This window comes from Protopterus annectens, chromosome 3.part1, assembly GCF_019279795.1.
Source record: "Protopterus annectens isolate FY-2018-M chromosome 3.part1, PAN1.0, whole genome shotgun sequence".
In the NCBI taxonomy this organism is placed as follows: Eukaryota; Metazoa; Chordata; order Ceratodontiformes; family Protopteridae; genus Protopterus; species Protopterus annectens.
Genome location: NC_056732.1, coordinates 474,604,604 through 474,626,351, shown reverse-complemented (window position 1 = coordinate 474,626,351; position 21,748 = coordinate 474,604,604). Strand labels below are relative to the sequence as shown.

General features: G+C 39.4%; 1 protein-coding gene across 1 annotated transcript in view; it reads right to left on the bottom strand.

Moving 5' to 3' along the window:
* DEPTOR (DEP domain containing MTOR interacting protein) overlaps positions 1-21,748 on the bottom strand; it is a 1,242,917-nt gene that overhangs the window by 301,776 nt on the left and 919,393 nt on the right. The window contains exon 8 of the mRNA XM_044066914.1: positions 13,161-13,231. Coding sequence (XP_043922849.1) covers positions 13,161-13,231 — 71 coding nt within the window. The remainder of the gene's footprint in view (positions 1-13,160; positions 13,232-21,748) is intronic.

Below are 21,748 nucleotides of genomic sequence, written 5' to 3'. Positions count from 1 at the left end.
GGCCAGAGTATGCCTAGTAGAGTATGAGAGAAAGTGATTGTTCCTGTACAGTATACCTAGCTTTTGGTGGGTTTTCTTAATATTTTTTGAATATGGATATCAAATTTGAGCTGTTCGTCAATAGTAATGCCAAGTAGTTTAGCGGAAGGAACCACTTCTATAGGTGGGTTGGTTTGACTAAGGACTTTGAAAGCATTTTTGTCATAGGAGTACGTCTTTGTGGGAGGGAATAGTAGAATATTTGATTTATTTGCATTGAGAGAGAGGTGGGTTTGGCACATCCAGTTTTTGGTTGTAGAAAAAGCAGTTTTGGTTCTGGTCAGCAATTCAGAGAGATTAGAGGCACAGCAGACTAAGGTTGAGTCATCTGCGTATTGAATTATTTCGGCATCAGGAATAGCAGTGTGAAAGCTATTGATGAAGATGTTAAAAAGCATAGGCCCAAGGATGGATCCCTGTGGTACGCCAGTTGGGGTAGGTAAGAAGGAAGAGGTGGAGTTCTTCCATTTAACTGCCTGCGATCTGTCTGATGGGTAACTGGAGTACCAGGATAAAGTATATGGTGAGAGATGAAGGTTTGAGAGATGATAGAGAAGGTGTTTGTGGGAAACAGTATCAAAGGCTTTAGACCGAGCAAAACAGTAGAAACTAAGTGTCCTGAATCTCGGGCTTGACTGACAGTTTCAAGGAAAGAGAGTAGAGTGGTTATAGTGCTATGGCCTCAGCAGAAGCCATGTTGGGTAGGTGTAAAAAGATTGTTTTGGGTCAGGAAAGGCATAAGTTGGAGATGGATGCACTTTTCTAGGATTTTGGAGATTGGAGAGAGCAGAGCAATAGGGCAGAAGTTTGAGATGCCGGTGGTTTTTTGCCTCCTTTATGAAGAGGAAGAATATAAGCTGAGTGCCAGAGTTTGGGGATGTATGATTCCTTTATACATCTGTTAATTATGATGCTGATTGGGAGAGCTATACCATCAGCAGCACACTTTAGGAAGGAGGAGGGAATATTGTCAGGAGCATTAGAGCAAGGTTTAAGTCTGGACAGAAGTCTTTTTATAAAGTTAGAAGAGACAGGTTTGAGCTCAAACATAGGGGGGATTTTTAGGGGAGTTAGATGGAGAAGAGTGAGGGGCAGGTGGGTTATTGTTGGGAAAAGTCTTGGTCAGGTCAGAAATACTTTCTATGAAAAATGAGTTAAATTCAGAGCCTAATTCAAGGTCAGATTTGCTTGGGTCACGACAGGGGTTATTCTTGGATCCTGGATTAAGGAGTGAGTTTACTGATTTCCAGAATTGCTTGGGGTTTTTATTGTTATTGGACTGGAGCTTGATATAGTATGCTTTTTTTTGTCCTTGGTGATTAGTTGTTTTGCAAGGTTACGGAGCTGTTTGTATTGGAGGAATGTATTGGGCAGTTTATTGTTTTGGTAAAGCTTCCATAGTTTGTCCCTTTGGTGTATGATTTGTTTTGTATCTTTAGATAGCCGAGAAACTGTATTAGTTTTTATCCTTTTGTATCTTTGAGGGGCTAGGGAGTTTATAGTGTCTAGTAAGACAGAGTTGACGTAGTCTATAGCACTGTCAAGAGGAAGGGTGTTTAGAATTTGCCAGTTCATTTGTTTGAGAAAGTTGTGGGGTTGAAGCTACTGAGGTTGCGAATGTGAATGTATTGATGCTGGTGTGGGGAAGAGCTAGTTAAGCGATGAATGAAAGCTGGGAGGTGGTCACTAATGGTGTCAGGAATTGTGCCAGAGTTGGTTATTTTATTTGGATCTGAGACTAGGATCCAGTCTATAGTGGATCCAGGGGGATTTATTTTGTTAGGTCGGGTGATGGAGAGAAGTATTTGAGTGAATTTATAGAGGTTAATGGATAGGGAGGGAGAGAGGCTATTGACTTTATTTAAGTCAATATTTACATCACCTAGAATGTAGGTTTCATAGTTAACTTCAGTAGAAGCCCATAGGACAATATTTTTGAGGGTAGAAATATTGTTACTGGGTGAGATATATAGGGCTATGATGCAGATATTCTTGTGCTTATTCATTTTTAGTAGTCCAGCAGTCAGTTCAGTGTTCTTGAATTGTGGAATTAGAATTTGGAGGGTAATTAAGGTAAGAATTTTGGAGTAGACTAAGGCTGAGCCACCACCTTTTTTATTTAGTCGGTCATTTCTGAGAGTATGAAATACTGGGGGCAGGATCTCAGAGTCAGAGATGTAGGTTTGAGCCAAGTTTCAGCGATGGCTAAGATGTCTGGTTGGTTATGGCTTAGACAGGCTTGAAATTGGTGAACTTTGTTGTTAAGACTCTGGGCGTTGATAGTGAAGATTTTTAGGGTGTTGTGGGGGGAGGAAGCGGATAAGATGTAGGTATTTCTAGTAAAGGGACTAGGACCAGGGTTGGGATGGATATCTCCAGTTAGGACTAGGTTGTTAAAGAAAATATCCTTTAGCCATTTGGGTTTACAAGGTATCAGTTTAGGTAGATCTAAGATTAGTTTAGGTGTCAGTATCTTAACTGTGGAGGAGAAGATTTTAGGGTGGAATCGGTGCAGAGGGTTAGGCTGAAAAAGCGAGGATGAGATAGAGTGGTAATGTGAGTAAGATTGAAGGTGTAAGTGGATTTGTGTGATGGTTATTTTTGTAGGTAATATTGGACAAGCAATATGAGCTGGCATAGTAAAGGGGAATTAGGAAGACAAGGAGGAGGCAAGGGGTGTGGAGGGTGTGGTGACTTAAGGAAAGCATATCTGAGCAAAGGGAGAAAGGGATGTGTGGAATTGGAGAAGAGGGGATGGCTATGAGGAAGAGAGGGTTTAGAAAGAGATAGAGTTTTTCTAGAAGTATAGGACAGAGGAAGGGACTTTAATTGTTAGGGAGGTAGACAGAGTGAAGAGTTTAAGTAGGAGGCTGTAAGTGGGGAGGAATGATTAGGGAAGAGCTCCTATTGGGTAATTAGGCCAGGAGGGTGGGGAAAGTGAGGAATAAAGCTAAGCGTGCAGGGGGTGGGTGGGAATTGGGGGCAGGGAGGGGAGCAGAGTGAAAGTAGCAAACAGAGCGGGGCCAGCTAGACCTCTAGGGTTTTCGTGAAAACAATCAGTCAACCTCTAGATATTTGCTAGCTCAGGATATGGGTTCAGAATATAATCTGCAGGGCTATGTGTGGGAGTGGGAGGGCAGAGTAAAAATACACTATTCAGGTTTTAGGGTTAGGTTATTAATTGTAGTTTAGAATGCTAGGGCCAACTAGTTTAATTACAAGTAAGAACAAAATAGAGGGAGCCAGATTACTATGGGGGACAGATTTAATGTGCCTTTAGACCCAGGTCAGCAGACTACAGTATATAGGCAATTACAATACAGTTTAAGGTATTAACCTTATCCAATTGTGGTTTGGGCTCCAGGAATTGTTTGTGGGAACAGTTTCAGGAAAGCTGACTTCAGGTAGGCGAGTCTTTGTTAGGGGGGTCTACCTAGGAGAAAAACATACAGTAGGAGTGAGAAACAGATATAGAATGAGAGAAACACACTGTATAGAGCTGTATATAGGAAATTATCAGAACATAGCACTACATTGATAAGCACATTCTAAAACCATCACTTAGTAAGCATTCATCGACTTTACCAGTATGTCAAAAGAATGTTGTACATACTAAAGCTTCAGCAACATAAATTACATACTGTACATACTTGTTTAAATGTCTTACTGTAGAACATAAACTAGAAAAGGCATTTATACTGCACAATGAATACTGTGCTATACTCTGAACACTAGTAAGCATATGCTATTTTTGTATTACATTATGAATCTTCTACAAAATAAAACTAGTAAAGGTACACTATCTTACAATGAGATCTATACATCAGGAATGGGGGGTAGTAGTGGGAAGTTATTTCTGGATGGAACAGAAGACAAAGGAAAGTGTACATGTGGTGATGTTGGGAGGGGGAAGAAGTTGAAAATTGTGTGAGGAAATTTATAAGTGAGTTACTTCTTTCTAAGAAATGGAGGAGGAAGGAGGCATAAAAGGGATGCATATGAAAAGGAACGTTGGAGATGGTGGCAGTACATTTATTTGAACTGTACTTGAGGTCTGGAGTAGTCCAGGTGTGGTAAGAGGTGGCTTGCCCAGTCTTATGAGAAGTTCACTACTTTATCATGGTAGGCTACAGAATACCTGCTCAATGTGCGGTTTAAGGACCTTGTTCGTTAGCCTCTGGAAGGTCATTAATGCTTCATAACACCCAAATGGAATGAGCTTATACAGAAAGAGGTTACTGGGTGAGGAGAATATTATTTCCTCCTTAGCTTCCTTGGCTAACAGAATTTGCCAATATGCTTTTGTTAAATCTAAAGTGGATGGAAATGTTTCACCTACATTATCCACTCAAGGCATAGGGTAGGAATCAGACATGGAAATACTATTCAGCTTTCTGAAGTCATTACAAAATATGATGGTTCCATCAGGTTAGGGAATCAGTATTATTGGACTACTCCATTCACTCTGGGATTTTTCTATAACCATATGTTTGAAAATTTTCTGTAACTCTTTCCCAACTGCTTGCTGTGATACCCAATATGGCTTTAGATTTCACTTTTTTGCCTGTCAGGATTTCATTATTGTGTCAAATTAAATTGATCCTGCTGGATAGCTCCAAGAATATGTCCTTGTTTCTAAGTACAAATTCATTAACTTCTTCATTCTGGATACTGACAAGATTTTACCTATTTTAATTCCAGGAAACTTTATGGAAGCCTTGGCTTCCTCCATGAACATGCTCACCATGGAAACCTCAGTTTCTTTCTTAGGTCACAGGACATTTATGTAGTATAGCTATTCTGGATTCCTTTTTTCCTCTTTTCTCACTTTATAGTTAACCTCAGTTATCTGCTCTATGACTCCAAAAATCCTTTGCCAGTTTTAAAAAATGTAGTGTATTGTGTAGATCCAGCCAGTAAGTAACTGTACTGAGGAGTAAAAGTGAATAATCCACAACAAGAATGATCTAACCGATGAGCGCTTTCGTCTTTATTAGTGTGATACTTCATCAGAGCAAACTAAAAGCCCAAGTCTACAAATAAATACCCATACCCTCATCATATGATGAAAAACATCACTTAAAACATTTAAATTGGAAAGTAAATGATTTTTAAAAATAATTACATAGAAATAATTGAACATTTGAATGCAATCAATTATTAATGTTACAAGTTAATAAAGGATAAAATTATTTCATGTTAAATTAATCCATAAGTAGTGATCCATTCACAGTCTAGCTGAACTAATTTTCAGAACACTTAGAGGTACGATCATATAAGCCAGGGGTTACTATCATTCAGAAGCATCTTCTAGTATAACTATCTGTATTCAATTCTGTCCCCCCCCCCCCACAACACTTGGTGTAATATTTTCTAATATAAAAAAATTTAAACTTACTAAACTTACAATATAATAGAATGTTTGTACAAAGAATTAGTTTCAATATGGTGAAAAATGTAATAGTTGTGTTAGTACAGTCTTTTTCTCAGTGCCTGCTCAGTTTTAACAATGTAAAAAGCTGGGCATTTTTGACAATAGGCAATGTATACAACACCTTTTGGAAAATAATTCTAGTAATCCCTTGCTACTAGATTTGTAATTCTGTCCACAAGTGAAACATTTTCAGCTTTGTACATATAACAATGCTGGTGACAAGTTCCACAGTTATATGTCACAAATTTAGTATGGCTGGACTAAGCACTCTGTTTGTTACTTTCTAGGATAGCCTTAATGTTCTTATGTCTTTTATAAATATACAATGGGGCATCCAGTAAAACACTTAACAATTCTGTAAAGTGTGAAAACTTACCTCAGTGCTTCTCAACAACACATTTAATATCCCTAACATTCTGATCATAGGTCAAAACAAATGCTTCGTCTATGCCTTCCTTTCTTAATCTATTGGTAGGTAAAACTAAGGGAAGTTGGGGAGAGGGCACATCTTCCTTCAAACCCAATATAGATCGAAACCTATACATTCTACCATCTTTGACATCTGATCTAACCTAATTTAACAATTCCTTGAGATAACTATTTCCATGAAAACATTCATTGCAAAAATCTCCATCATCTGATATCATATGGGCAACCTTCACCGTTTGCCCTTTGACAATGCTCCTTTTTTTTTAAATTCCAGATGGTTATTATTATAAAACAAATAAGAATTTGAAAATGTCTTCTTCTGGTGTATGCAAGATTTAAAGCATTTTTTTAACTTTGTCCTTGGATATTTTACCATCCAAGTACGTGATATAACCATCTCTAATAGAATACATAAAGTTTGAAAAAGAAGCAGTATTTTTTATATGTTCCAAAAAACTTTGCTAAATGTGTTACTTTTTCTTTAGAAAATGCGTATATCATCCAAAAACCTGACATAGTACAGCCAGGAAACCTTAAATGGTTAGCAAAAACAAATATATATATATATATTTATTTATTTATATATACATATATATATATATATATATATATATATATATTTATATATATATATATATATATATATGTATATATATTTATATATATATATATATATATATATATAAATATACGTGTGTGTGTGTGTGTGTATATATATATATATATATATATATATATATATATATATATATATATATCAGACCATACTGGCATATATGGGATATGTGAGGACACATGCCACCTCCATTGCCACACCCTACATCTGCTGGTAAAATTCTCCCTGCAAAACTAAATAATTATTAACAAGAATAATCTCCATAAATTCCCTTATTAATCTTGCATCTGCATTACTGATAAAATCACAGTCTACCAAGTCTTTCTCAAACAAATCTAATCCAGTAACATGGGGAATGGAAGTAAATAAATCTACAATATCAACAGTGGCAAAACACAACTCATCGTCATATAAATCATGGGTGATATTCCTTAAAAGATCCCAAGAGTCTTTAATTAAATAATAATGTTGGCTAAAAAACAGCTTACATTTCTTATCATTTTATAGAGCGATAGCGTGGGTTTTGGAGTCATCTTAGCTACAACTGGCCTTAAAGAGGGAGTGCGCACAAATTAGCCTTCAGGACTCCAAAAATGGCTGGAATCAGTCAACAGTCATTACTCAAGTATTCATATACACTCTTACTGATGATCCTTTGTAAAAAATGATCTCTCAGTGTGTAATTTATTTTGGCATATACAATATTAATTTCACACTTGGAAATATTGGAATATCTGTATCTATTAAAATGTCTAATATTTGATCTTCATAATCCAGTGATTCCATAATAACTAATCCCCCATCCTTGTCCAGTCTCATAATCCTTAACGCTTTATTAGAAGCCAATTCAAGCAAGGTGCTTTTCATCCCTACTTAAATTATTATAAGACCATTGTTTATATCGCTCTATAAGTTTAACATCTTTTTCCACCATTTTCTCAAAAATACTCAATGTAGGATGTAAAAGGGGGTTACATGCACTCTTCTTTTTGAAAGAATCAGAATTCTGTGGAAACTGCACATTATTAAATAACAACTGAAAATGCAATTTCCTCAAAAACAATTTGTAATCAATTAAAATATACACAATATTCGCACATTTAGTAGGTACAAGCAAAAAAAAACCCTTTTAAATAATTCAAAATGTTTAACCTCAAGAATCAGGTTATTGTAATTAAAAATATGAAAATTGCCAGGCTGACTTTAACTGAAGAATTGTGAGTTATGGTCTTCCTTCTTTCTTTCTCTTCCTTGGACCTTCTAATAATTCCTTTGTTCATTTTATTGAAATCCCCATGGTGACTTGACCCTTGGTGTCGCACAAGACATTGCGGATGCCTCAAAGGGGGAAATTCTAAAGTGTCTTCAATACTATGACCATCAGTAAAATCAGCCCAGTCAATCTCAAGATTACTGTGATTATACTGATTGTTCTGTATATCATTAAAGCTGTAGTTGACTGCCCCCTCCCAGAACTAAGAATGAGGTATGCCAAATTATTTTGACACTTTTCCATGTCCCTATCAAGCTTTTTCTTCTATCTTTCTTTTCATAATGTCTTCCACTTTAATACACACATTGCTGAAAACCTTGTCATAAGCAGAATTTTGTATTTCAAACATTAAGTCACTAATGATCGACTGGTTTAATTATAAAATGTCACTAATTAAACTACTGATAGTGGTCTCATGGTTCTTAACAATGGATTTCATTAAATCAATTCCAATATTATCAAACAATGTTAGTATTTCATAGTAAAAATCACTCCCTTTGAAAGTTTATAAAGACATAAACATTTGCAAACCCCTCTAACCCATATACACTACTTTAGATATGTGTTTTCTATCTGCAAGGAGAGATATTTAAACAAGTTGGCTTCAAACATACTGATCTCGTCTTGGCAATTTCCCACTTCAGGCTGTTGTTCGTTCACAAAAAAAATGTGTTCTCCCAACCACATTTTAATCTCCATCCCAAAATGGGAATTCATAGCCAAGTTATTGAATTGTCCCAAAGGATCAATAGCGCTTCTCTCCTCGTCAAGGGTGTTACCCAACGACACCTGCAAACCTTTCCACTAAATAAATGCTGCGTCCTGGAATAAACATAGTTGTTCCCAGAGTTAAAACCAAATTGACTGCAAGAAATGCTGAAATTCTGCTGAAATTCTCAAGTCTTTCTCCTTTACTAGACTCAAGGGTACTGGTAACTTGGGACTATTAACTTAGTTAAATCTCCTCGAATTGCTCCTAAATCAGGGCATTCAATGTTGCAATCACTCAATCACTTAACATCAGGTTGCAACAAAACATATCAGCGAGTAACCATTAAACCAAAGCCAAGAATCAAAATACAGCAGCTGAACTCTGATAAAACAAAACGAATAAACTGTTTTTGCCACTTTGCCAGATGCTTGTCCTCTGGTTTAAACTCTTTAAGGTAAACATTTCTGTTATATGCAGTCTGTTGTGCTTCCTGTGCTCTTTTCATGTGCTTCTTTACTATGACTACTCATGCAGGTATTCTATTACACTTTTAAAGTTGGTGTTTTCCTATTTATGTATTTTTTCACTATATCTAGCAGGCCTCAAGTAACTGTAACAGTTCAAAAGCTGTGAACCCAAATGGGTCAATGGATACTTTCCTCACAGCAAAGAGAAAATAGGGAATTACTTGGTCTCAGTTTTTGCTATTGTTTACTACAGCTTTTCTCAAAGTAACTTTACACTTCTGTTACAGTGTTTAACTAGCCTATCTGCCACAGAGTAGTGCCACACTGAGGTCCTCACCTGTTTCACCTTAAAGAACTGGCAAAAATGATGTATTACGTTAATTATGAATGGGGTAACCTGGTTGGTAAGAATTTCTTGTGTTATTTCTACCTTAGAAATAAGCAGTGCTATTTTTTCTATTTTTTTTTTGCTACAGCTTTGGCATTTACTCTGCCATGGTACTGCCTCAGAAAATTTGGTTGCATAGTCAATGATCACCAGCATATACTGGTGGCCTTCTTTGGGCTTCAGATATCCAATAATGTCCACTCAAATGGGATTTATTTTGTAGGTACAGTTATTAAGGGGTCCCCAAATTCTGGGTTAAATGCCACCTTTTGACATTCTGGGCAAGTGGTTCAAAAATGTGTTACTTCTTCTTAATATCTGGCCAATAAAATTTAGCCAGAATCCTAAAGTCAAGTTTTGCCCATCCCACAATGTGACTGTGGTAACTTCATTACAAAAGTTTTGAAAGGATTTGATCTTATTAACTGGCCTAATACTTCTCTTGTTTAGGTCACTCTCTCCAGAAAATCATGTCTTGATTCAAAATAAGGGCATGAAATTATGCTGTTCTTTTCATTTTTTTTCCATTTCCTCTTGTGCTATATTCTGTCTATCCTTGCTCTGTGTCCTGTTCTCAGATGGGTCTTTCTTAACATTAATGAGATCTTCCAGGTATGTATTTCCTTACAGGTCTCATAGGAAGTCCCCATTTGCCCCCTGCCTGGTTAAATGACTTGCTTAGGTCATACACCAGACAAATGAGGGCTAATGGAATCAAATCTTCTACTAAAGGGAACTACAGCTCATAGCTTTAACCCTCTGTGGTAGCTGCCTCAGGGTCTTAATATGAAGTGGATGGTGTTGCCTCTTTTCTCACAACGACAGGTGCAGCTTCTTTCCTGTCATGTAATTTATCCTCTACAAAGACTAAAAAGAGTAGCTCATGGAATTAGTTTTCTTCTGCATGGTGTACTGGCCTTTCCTTGTACCCAATGTTATTCCTACTTGTTTTCAGTGTTACAGCCTCACATAAGTGTCTGTTGTGCTCTAAGCTGTGATATGGCACAGACAGAGCAAGGACCAAGACTCCGCTCAGGTTCACAAGGTCACAAGGTACTACACCTGCTTCTTTTCATGCACATCTTCACCTTGCTACGTTAGTTCTTGTATTGATTTATTTCTGAGCTCCACCATCAGAGGCAGGCACATCAAAACCTACTCCCAAAGCCATAGCATCAAGACAGTCAAAAGTATTGCTGATTATGTCAAAACCTTGTGTCATTTCTGTGGTAAGGGTCTTTCCTAAAGGCTTTCTGCTGCCATATTGAGGGAGGGCTGTTAATTTTTGAAAAACAACTAAGTTCCAATAAAGAACTAGAATTAGGGCAAATGAGGCAGATAATTGGGAGACTTCAAACCCAAAGTGGAAAAGGAGAAAACATCTCTGGCATCTATTCTTTAAAGTTATAGACTTCTTATCTACTGGGGAAGATGGAAATATGTTATGGTGTTTGGGTCTGATGCTGGCCAAAGGATCCACACAGAAATCTGCTCTGGGATGTTTAGTCAGTATGTCATTCCACTCTTTTGCGGGCTTTGTGCAAAGCATATACTTCCCCTGCATGAGAAGGAGCTGAATCTAGATGTTTCCAATCTGAAAAATGCAATTCTTTGGGACAGGTTTCACTCGGAGTGGTGCAAGTTTCCTCATTCTTCTTGTACAAATATTGACTCAGGCATCCCTGATGAAAAAAGAAACAGTGGTAGTAACAGATCAGTCCAACATGGAGCTCATGAGCCTAAGAAGCTCTCCCAAGAGGTGTTTCCAGAAGAAAAACTAAAGAGATGGGAATTCTCATTACCCTTGCTTGTCTCCGAAATAAGAACATCTAGAACCTCCAGATATTCTTTACAGGATAACAGGTTACAAGGATACCCAACATTACGACGGGCTCCATTAGAGGTCACCTTTGTCTCACATAATATATGAGGTGATGAGTAAATTGCAGGAAACATTCGATTCTCAAGTTAAGAGGCCTTGATGTTGCTCAGGACAAGGGTCTTAGACCTTGATGTTTATGACAGTGTGCAGCAGAAGCAGTGTCTGGTCAGGACATGTCTACACAAAACTTGTTGCTGCTGCTATCAAATCATATTCTCTGAGGATGTGCTCCTGCATCTCTGAGGAGAAGTTCCAAAAGACATTAAACAGCAACTACATTGCTAATGTCTGGGCCAACTCTGTGAGACTAACTGTTGAGATAGGAACTATGGAGCTCACCTCAGTCTTAGAAGGTGAATCACACTTGACTCAGGAAGAAGCCAGACGACAAGGTCACTGGGAAACTTGATATATTGTTGTACATGAACTGGCTTGATATGGGCATGCTCCAAATACTCACATATTAGAGTCTAGACAGTAAGTGCAGATATGTCAGGTGCCAGAAAAAAACTCCATTGAGGTGCACCTTCCAAGCTCCTTTAATCTCTGGTCAGAGACAGGAGTGATATAGACTCTCTGGTAGCCAAGGGTAAGTTTGTGACTAGGAGCATGAAATCACATTTTCAGCAGTCTTAGAAGGAGGAGGAATTGGCCCATATTTACACACCAGATCCTCTCTCCCGACCTTCCCTGCACTAAGCCCACTCCACACATCCATCCTACTCAATGAGAGGCAGCCCTGTCAGCCTTGATGTTCTCTCTGTGTTATAAATAGCTGGACTGAACTTCTGGCATTGGTGGCAATGCTTCACATCATTCTACTCGCTCTGGCAGTACAGGTAATGCAAGTGTGGGTTCTGGACACTCATCTACTGACCGCAGGAGCACTTAAAAATGTTATCATTTAGGCATCACAAAGTAATTTATCTTTGATAGGTATTAGATTCAACGTTAAACTACAAATCTGAGAACTCGGGTGTGAGCACTTAGCCTAGCGTAGCCCATAAATGAGCTCTTTATAATGTATGACAGGACTGGTATTTACTTTTGAAGAACAAGCTGTAAAACTGAGGGATCCAACAAAAATATTTTATTTGCTATGTAGATGCACTTTAGAGTGATCTGACAAATGCCAACATCCTGCTAAGAAGACCATGAAACCATTGTATATAAAGCCTATTTGTACAACAGCATTCTCTATATACATATTGAAACTATTCAATCATGCATCATAGGGCTTTAATTATAAATCTTAACACCATGTTATCTAGTTACATCTGTTACATTTTGAGAAGCAGCACTACAAAGTGGACAATTATTCTAGTTGGTTCCCAAAAAGATTTCTATAGATAAAATGCCAACACCCTCCTGATGACTGCAAGATGTGTGCTCATGAAAGCACCATCCCGTACAAGTAAGGTAATGCTTTGTCACATTATGTTACCATCCACATAATCATTCACACTGATCATACTAAGGTCATATTTGTTGTAGTAGCCGGCAGACTCTCTCTTCTGTTTTAAATATGCAACTATAGATGCATGATTAACAAGAAGTTCAAATTTCATCTTCTTTATAACAGCAAATTACACTGCGAGTCTGACTGTAATGCTGGACTGTAGTCTAATTAGTGTATTGTTGACAGTCCAGTGACTTTCCATATTCCTTTACTGCCAAATCACTTTCATCTGTTGAAGCAGTAGAAGAAACTAAATTTGACTCATGATTTTAATGGTTGCTGAAAAACAAGTTTCTTTTTTTTTGGGGGGGGGGGGTGTGATCCTTTAAAAATTCTCTACTTAGTTTACAGCTGACCTGTTAGCACAGTGCACCATCTGAATCATTGAAAGAACTTTGTAAAATATCACTGTGAGCTGCAGAGTTAACAAAACCTGGAGTCAAATTTGAAAATATACTTACTGTAAGCGTCTTTTTTATGAAAGGTGTATTTGGAGCAAGGAGTTCTTCCGCAGTCACTTGTCTTTTCAACACTGTGGGCAAAGTACAAATTATAGTATCACTGAAAAGTGCAACAGACAATTACAATTTTTGCCTAATTCTTTTTTCTCAGTACGAAAAGGCAAAAGCAAAACATATAATTTCAAATGTGATAGAAACCCATATGCTTAGTAAATGTACAGAGGAGCTAGTTAAATTAAACAATCTGTTTTCAATTTAAATATACTTAAATTATGAAACTCAACATAGAAAATATATTTTGCTTATTTAATTAAAAATGTTATATTACTTTCAAAACTGGGGAATCATTAAAAAACAAGGAAGCAAGTAAACCTGTAACAGAACGATGCAATGCATGCTGCCAGCTGAGATGTATGCAGCATGTTTCCAAACCCACCTTCTGACTTAATTTTAATATTACATCATTATTCTGGTTCTCATTTCCAGTGCACATTTACACCAATGCAAATGAAGAATGAGATCGGTAAATATTTATTAATAATGCCAAAAGTGATGCAGTAGTAACCAGAAAGGAAATCATTCCTTAGTGATGTTTAGTAAAGTTAGCATAGTGGGCAGCTTTAGCAGTGGGGAGAAAATGAAAAGCAATCTAAAGTGAGTAAATCTAGACAAACATGGGGAAACATAGCAGGAAATGACCAGCAGTTCTTAAAGGCAGTCAAACAACACGACACAATATGAGTGAACCACATGGATACTAGTATGCACTGTGGCAAAGACCAGTTGAATTATAGGCTGCATGATTGGGGACACTGAGTCAAAGAAATAGATTTAATTCTGCTATGTGCTAAAATGTCACCTGGAGATAGTGTGAGCAGGTCTGGGGGGCCAACAGAGACAAGGGCATCAAGTCTGTGAAAAGCAGACGATAAGGTTGACTAAGATGGCTGGGGGATGGTGGCTTAGAGTTTTAAGAATGGCGAAAGGCATGGTACATACAGTCTGGACTAATGAGGAGATAAAGGCAGATACTGTGAACTGACCACTTCGCTTGGTATAAGGTGAGGAGTAGGTATACAAAACGTTGGATAGCAGTAAAGGGAAAAGACATAGCTGACACTTGGAAAACTGAAGATTCAAGTTAGACTTCAGGAAGTACCTTTTTAACATGAAAGGGGGATACTGAAAAGCTTGCCTGAAACTATGGTAACGTGCAAGTTAACAGTTAGATTCGAGAAAGTGTAGAGAAGGGAGGGAAGAATGTTCACAGGCAGCTACACAGGGGTTAAATGTTGCAGCTGAAAAGACTCAGCAGACCATGAGCTTTCTTCTGTTAGATTATTCTTATATTTATATGCAACATAAGTATACAAAATTATATGAAATGCAAAGAAGAGCTAGGTACTGTCTCTACACATAGAAAATGGAGCTTGGGAAATGAAAGACACAAGATCATAGGCCTAGAAGTGTCTAAGAGCTGACAAGATGAAATGATTGGATTAATAGTACTATAAACAGCACCTTGGTCTCCCCTGAAAAAGAAACCCTAGCCTATTGGGACTAACCCAGTCAACAAAGAATAAAAAAAACTAACAAAGATGTAGAAAATGAGCAAAAATGTCTTGTTATCTCATTGCGTCTTCTGGAAAATAGTGCTAGGGAAGAAATTACACAGTAAGAGGAAAATAATTTTTGCTAGGGCAAAGGGACATTACAGAAGTAATATGAATGGGGATAATGCAGAAGTAATACAACCACCACTGTTAGATATAGTAATAAGAAACTTCAGCAAATTATTTCAAAAGGGGAGAATACAAGACATATAAGGAGAAACTTCAGTAGGGAAGTGACATAGGTTGAAAATGGAGATACACTTTTGGGCTCAGATTATAGCAGAAGGAAGTATACCTGGATGGAGGAAATAATAAAGTATATGATTGCAGGGGGCATTCCTGTACTATCAATTGCTAAAGATGAAAATGGAAGTAATTAAATGGTTTAATCAAAAAAAGGACTGACTGGGAATTATAAAGGGGTTAAATGAACTAAGAAACTGAAGGGGACCTGAGAGAGGCACAGTAGCTAAAATGTACAGGACTCTCCATGAGGAAGATCAGGAGCTAACAGAGTTATATGATAAAAAAGAAAATAAATAGCATCAAGTGGGAGACAATAAGTCATATGCTAGAAAGGATTTGAGAAGGTTGTATGGAAGTGACTACATAAATAATATTTCTATAATCCTGTGAAGGTAACAAAACTGTGTCTGATGGTACAAGGGAATTGCTGGAGATGTGACCATGGAAACGTACAGGACTGGATACACATTTTTTGGAAATGTGAGGAGATTCAGGGCTATAAAAAGGGAATTTAAAGTATGCTTGGCTGCATCTGTTTCTTATTCCCCTTCAGTTTCATTCTTTCAGGCCTTTCCCAGTATCCATCACCCTCGCTTACAACCTCTAGACTATGTCCATACTATGGCTTGGGCCTGAGTGAAACCTAAGAGCCTCCTTGCAGTTGTGCTGTTGATTGCTTCCAACAGGGGATTTTTTTTCATTTATGATCTACCCTTTGAATCCAGCCCTCCCATGCTTTTGCTGTTATGTCCTATGGACCATGCCTCCCTGCAAGGCATGCCTAGATGAATGCCCTTTCCCCCAGGGATGGACAAGCCCAACCCTCATTGCCAGTGCCTCAAATGCCCAAGCTATGGTTAGGTCAATGCCTGCCTTACTGCTCATCATTTGTGACTTTGGGACTCCTTGTTCTATGTGAGGAAGTAGGCTTAATATGCTGAATGTGCTTTATGCCCGTGTGTGTTTTGGAGGTCTTTGAAGTTTAGGCAAGTTAATTAAATTAGGGCTTGATCTCTCTATGCCCCTGCGCTTGCCATATGCTTGGCTGCATCTTAGGAGGGGCTGTAGTGTTAATGGTTGGACTGTACTTCCTGGGGATAAAAGAGAAGGATGAAGGGAAAGCAGCTGTACTGGAATTATAGGTTCATAGGTTCATAGGTAGGTATTAGGCTGTCTGTCCAAAGCCATTTATAAGCCTAGCTGGAATGTGTTGGCTTTTGCCACCCCCTTAGATTAGTTCCCTGTGTCTCTGTCCAGCAGAGCCATTGAAGTGATCCCTGGGGTAAACTTTCTGTTTCCCATCCACTCATCAAGGTTTCTCTTCAAGAGGGTTAGCGAGGAGCTCTGCCTAATGTAGATTGGAATTTTGTTCCAGAGCATGGGAAGTCTCTGGGACAGGAATCTATTCCTCCAGCACATCCTATTTATTGTTGTAGTGAGGTTTAGATCCCTGGAGCGTATGGCTTGAGGGGCTATGGTTTTCTTTAGGTGGAGCATGTCCATCAATTCTGGGTTGGACATGGCCTTGTATGTCAGGCAGAGATCACCCCTGAGTAGGCGGTATGCAACCGAGTACAGCTGGAGTTTCTTCAGTCGAGCTGCATAGCGCATCTGCTTGAGGCCAGTGATCCTCTTGGTGAGGAACTTCTGTGGTCTTTCCAGTTGTTGCAGGTGTTTTGTAAGGTACATCCCAAATGGGGCATTGTACTCTATGATGGGTCTGATGAGTGATGCGTAGAGGGGCCCAATGACCTCTTTCGATCTGGATGCAAACCCTTTTGTGATTAGGTGGGCCACATAGAAGGATTTTCTAACCACTTTGGCAATGTGATTATCAAAGGAGAGGTTACTATCTACTTGGGTCCCCAGATCCCTTATTACGTCTTCCGTATTTAGGGGGCTACCACCTATGTGGTAGTTTGTGGGTACTTTATTTTTTCCAAAGGGGATGACTATGCACTTTTTGGCATTTAGCTTGAGGCCATGGTTTTGACACCAGGTATCTGTCTCAGTGAGGCCCTTTTGGAGGATGTCTGTGTCAGACGGAGAGTTAATTATATCCCCTAGTTTGCAGTTGTCTGCGAACTTGGTCAGCCATAGTCCTCCTGTGCTTGTCTGTACCTCTGAAAAGTATATGCTGAACAGGAAGGGTCCTAGGACTGAGACCTGGGGAATGCCACTTGCAACCAGTTTAGAGTCAAACCTAGCTCCTGCAACTCTTACCATGAGGGTTCTGTCCATGAGCCAGTTGGCAACCCATCTCATGACGTAGGGGTTTATGTTCAGGCTGGTGAGCTTGTCTATAATACCTGAGAGGGGAATGGTATCGAAGGCCTTTGCGAGGTCTAGGTAGGCTGTGTGGACCACCTTTCCCTCGTCTATAGCCTTGGTAACTGTCTCAAAGAAGTCTACCAGGTTTAGGAGACATGATCTGCCCTTAACAAAGCCGAACTGGGTAGCGTCCAGTGTTTGAAGGTTTCCAATGTCTCTGTTAATGAGATCCATGATGATGCGCTCCATAGCTTTGCAGACCAAGCTAGTCAGGCTTATAGGGCGATAGTTCCCGGGGTCTGTTGTGGCTTCACCTTTGTGGAGCGGAATAACCATTGATGTGCACCACTCTGTGGGCACATAGCCTGTGGAGAGGCTGAGTTTAAACAGTGTGTTTAGGTGAGGGGTTAGTTCATCTTTGAGCTCATGTCGGATGCAACCTGGGACACCATCCGGTCCCACTGATGCTGTGTTTTTGGCTTTGGAGAGGGCTGTTTTAACCTGAGTGTCTGTGATTTCAGGGGCACTACATTCTTCTGATATAGTTATGGGCCCTTTTGGGGTGAGAGGGGGGTGAAGTTTGCACTGAACCTGTCTGCCAGGATGTTGGCTATATCGGTCGGTTCAGTGTATTTTGTGCCATTCTGCACTAACTCCGAGAAGATCTGAGAATTGCCACTTAGATTCTTGACATAGCTAAAGAATGCCTTGTGGTTATCTTTGGAGTCCATGGCAATTTTTCTTTTGAAGCTAGCCTTGGATGATTTTATGAGGGAACGTAATTTCTTGCTGATACTGATCAGGGATGTCTTCCCTTCTTGGAATTTTACTCTTTTCTGAACTAGTTTCCTCCTTCTATTGTATAGCTTGTTTATGGCAGGGGTCCACCAGACTGGTTTCCTTTTCTTGGAGGAGTGAGTCTTGGTTTTGTTTGGGATAGCATGATCCATGCATTCTTGTAGGTGCCCGTAGAGTGCATTAGTAAAGGATTTTGCAGCTTGGACAGCATTATCTTTTAGCATGGGGGCTTTGAAACTTTCCACCTTGGTCTTAAGTAACGTGAAGTTTGCTTTTGAAAAGTTTTTCACGGTGGTTTCTTTAACCGGGGGAGGTGGTGGAATGTGGATATCCAGAGTGATTCGTTTATGGTCATATCTAACCAGCGAGGGGTTGACCTCCGGTGTGGAACACCGGTCGCCCATGTTGGTGATGACCAGGTCCAATATGTTGTCACCTCTGGTGGGGGTGTTGACCAATTGATCCAGGGATTTTGAGTTTATGAATTCTAGGAAATGTTGGGCAAGGGAGTTCGTACTTGAGTAGTTCTCCCAGTTAATGTTTGGGTAATTGAGATCACCCAATATCAGGGTATTTGGTAGAACTGTTATGTTTCCCAGTGTTTCCAGGAATGCAGAGTGGGGGTCCTGGGACATGGTGGGTGATCTGTAGCAAGCTATAATTTGAATAGCAGTTTTGCCCATTGTTAGTTCCATGTGGATGATCTCTGAAGCATTGTGCTGTGCCACTAACCTGGAGGTGTGGGTATCCTTGATGAAAATGGATACTCCCCCACCTTTTGTATTTTGGTCTGGCTTTTGTGGCCAAAATGTATGGTATGAGTTGTAGCCTGGTAGTGCTGGAGTGCTCTTTGGAGCCTTAAACCAGATTTCTGTTACTGCACATATATCGATTTTCTCCATACTGAGGAGTGCCTCGAGTGCATGCATTTTGAGGTTTAGACTTCTGGCATTGAGCAGCATTACACTCAGTTTTTTGTTACTTGTGCTATGTACAGCGGTGGGTTTGTCTTTTTAGCCTTGCCTAAAAAAGGCACTATGGGGGTGGCAAGAGCCTTGGCCAGTATTCGAAATCCTAAGGGTGACAGGTGCAAGCCATCTCTAGCAAAGCAGCGTTGCTTGTCGAGCATGTTATCCCAGGCTGACAGACACTGGATCCCCTTTGAATGACACCAGAAGCTTAGCCAATTGTTGAAATTGATAATTTTTTTCTCTATACCGTGGTGTCATTCTTGGTGAGGGCAGGATGCTACTCAGGGTCAGGATCATACCAGCCTGGGCTATGTGATCAGAGAGCACCTCCATGTCTCTTTTCATGTAGTCCAGGGAGGTACAGCTCAGGTCATTCACACCAACATGGACAATGACAGAGTCATATTTGTACTTGTTCTGGAGTGACCTGAGTGCTTGTGTTATGTGGCAGATCCTGGCACCCAAAAGGCAACTAACAGTAACCTTCTCCTTGTTCAGCCTAGTGAGTGGGACGTCAGTGTGCCTGACTACAGAGTCACCTATTACTAGTGTGTTGGATATGTTATTTTGCCTTAAGGGCTGTGATTGTGTGGCACACTGGTTTTGTGTAGTATGTGTTTCATAGTTTGTGTTGGGGGGTGGAGGTTGCTTGGATGTCTGGTTTGGAGGTCTCTGTTGTTTTTGCAGATTTTTATTTAGAGCCTCCGAGTATGTTTTTGTGTATTGATGTGTGTTTTTGCCAGTGCTGGTTTCATAGGTCTATGTGAGACTGGTGGTGTGATGCAAGTAATTCCCTTCTCCTCTTGACTGCCTGATCCAGTCTTGAGTTGAGAGAGCTTAGCCTCCAGTTTGACTGTATAATTGCATCTCTCGCATGTATTAGTGTTTGGTGGAAGGAGGAGAGGGTTGTCTGTGTACATGAGGCAATTGTAGCATTGCCTCAAAATGCCCAGATTCATCAGTTGGACTGGAGAGTACACCTGAAACTGCCCTTTGGACATGCCTGGATAGGTACAGTGAACTGTTTTACTGATTGGCTGGTAAGGTCAAATAGAGAGCCTTGTCCTTCTCTACAGTATAGGAGGGGTCGAGTGCTAAGGTTTATTAGTGCTTGCTATGAGTTTTGGGCAAGTGCCAGGATGAGAAGTGAATGGTTTGAGTGCTTACATTGAAAGTTTGTCTAGTTCCAAGGGAAAAATTGAAGAGTAAACTTTGTGGAGCCGGGAATAGTTATACCCTATCTAACCGACGCTGCCCGGCATGCAAAACCACTCAAATGCGACTTTTATAGCAGGGAAATGAAAGAGATAGAAATTAGCCCAAAATGTCCAATAAACTACTAATTTCTGGGCTGAAACCACTCCTCCAGGGACAGATAGGCTGCTCAAAGCTCCCTCTCTCACACAATGCACAGAAATGGCTATCACACTTGAGTGTGTGGCCTACAACAGTTAAACAGGTAATTTAAACACAAAAACAACTTTGTTAAAGTGCAGGCAGTACAGTAAGTACAATATGTAGCTGAAACAAGCTTTTTAAGTCACAGAAACTCTTTAAAATCGGTGTTTTAGGTGGAATTAGCTAAAGGCAGCAAGAAAATGCAGAAAAATGATGCTTAATCCCTCCAAAGTCTCTCTTTTGTCTCTCTGCTGCTGTAGAACTCTGCAGGGCACCAGGCAGGAGCTTGCTGAGCTGTATACTAGCACAAAAACCTTGCAAATGCAGGTTTTATATCAGGGAAATGAAAGAGATAGAAATTAGCCCAAAATGGCCAATAAACTACTAATTTCTGGGCTGAAACCACTCCTCCAGGGACAGATAGGCTGCTCAAAGCTCCCTCTCTCACAGTGAACAGAGAATCTTCCTTCTATCTAAGTAAGGTATGGGCAAACACAGAAACTTATAACACAGCCCTGAATTCAGTACTAACCTGAAAACTGGACTAAACTAGCTTAGAAAGGCGGGAAAACAAGTATTTTTTTTTGTTTTTTTGTTTTATTTTCAGAAAATAAAGCAGATACAATAAAAAAAGCACTTTAAATGCACAGAAATGGCTATCACACTTGAGTGTGTAGCCTACAACAGTTAAACAGGTAATTTAAATACAAAAACGACTTTGTTAAAGTGCAGGCAGTAAAATAAGTACAATATGTAGCTGAAACAATCTTTTTAAATAACAGAAACTCTAGAAAATTGGTGTTTTAGTTGGAATTAGCTACAGGCAGCAAGAAAATGCAGAAAAATGATACTTAATCACTCCAAAGTCTCTCTTTTGTCTCTCTGCTGCTGTAGAACTCTGCAGGTCACCAGGCAGGAGCTTGCTTAGCTGTATACTAACATGGATAATGTTACTCGTGGCAAAAAAGGTAATAATATGGGAAAGAATGATAAACCTACCGTACAAGAGCTAGTGGAACTGATAGATAAAACAAGAGAGGAGGAGGAAGAGGGTTTAATAAAGGAGACAAAACAACAATTCATCAATAGATGGCTACCATAGCTACAGTACTTAGAACAGCAGGATAAGAACAAAAGGGAGACGGGGAACTACTGGGTAAAAGAGGTTCTCTTCTGCCGCCACGTCTTCTTTACCCTCCTCATGTAGTATCTGCTAATTGTTAAATATTGGAGGTTATAGGTGTTAAATATGTTAAGTGAAGCAGTTATGAAATAGTTCATATTATAGTGT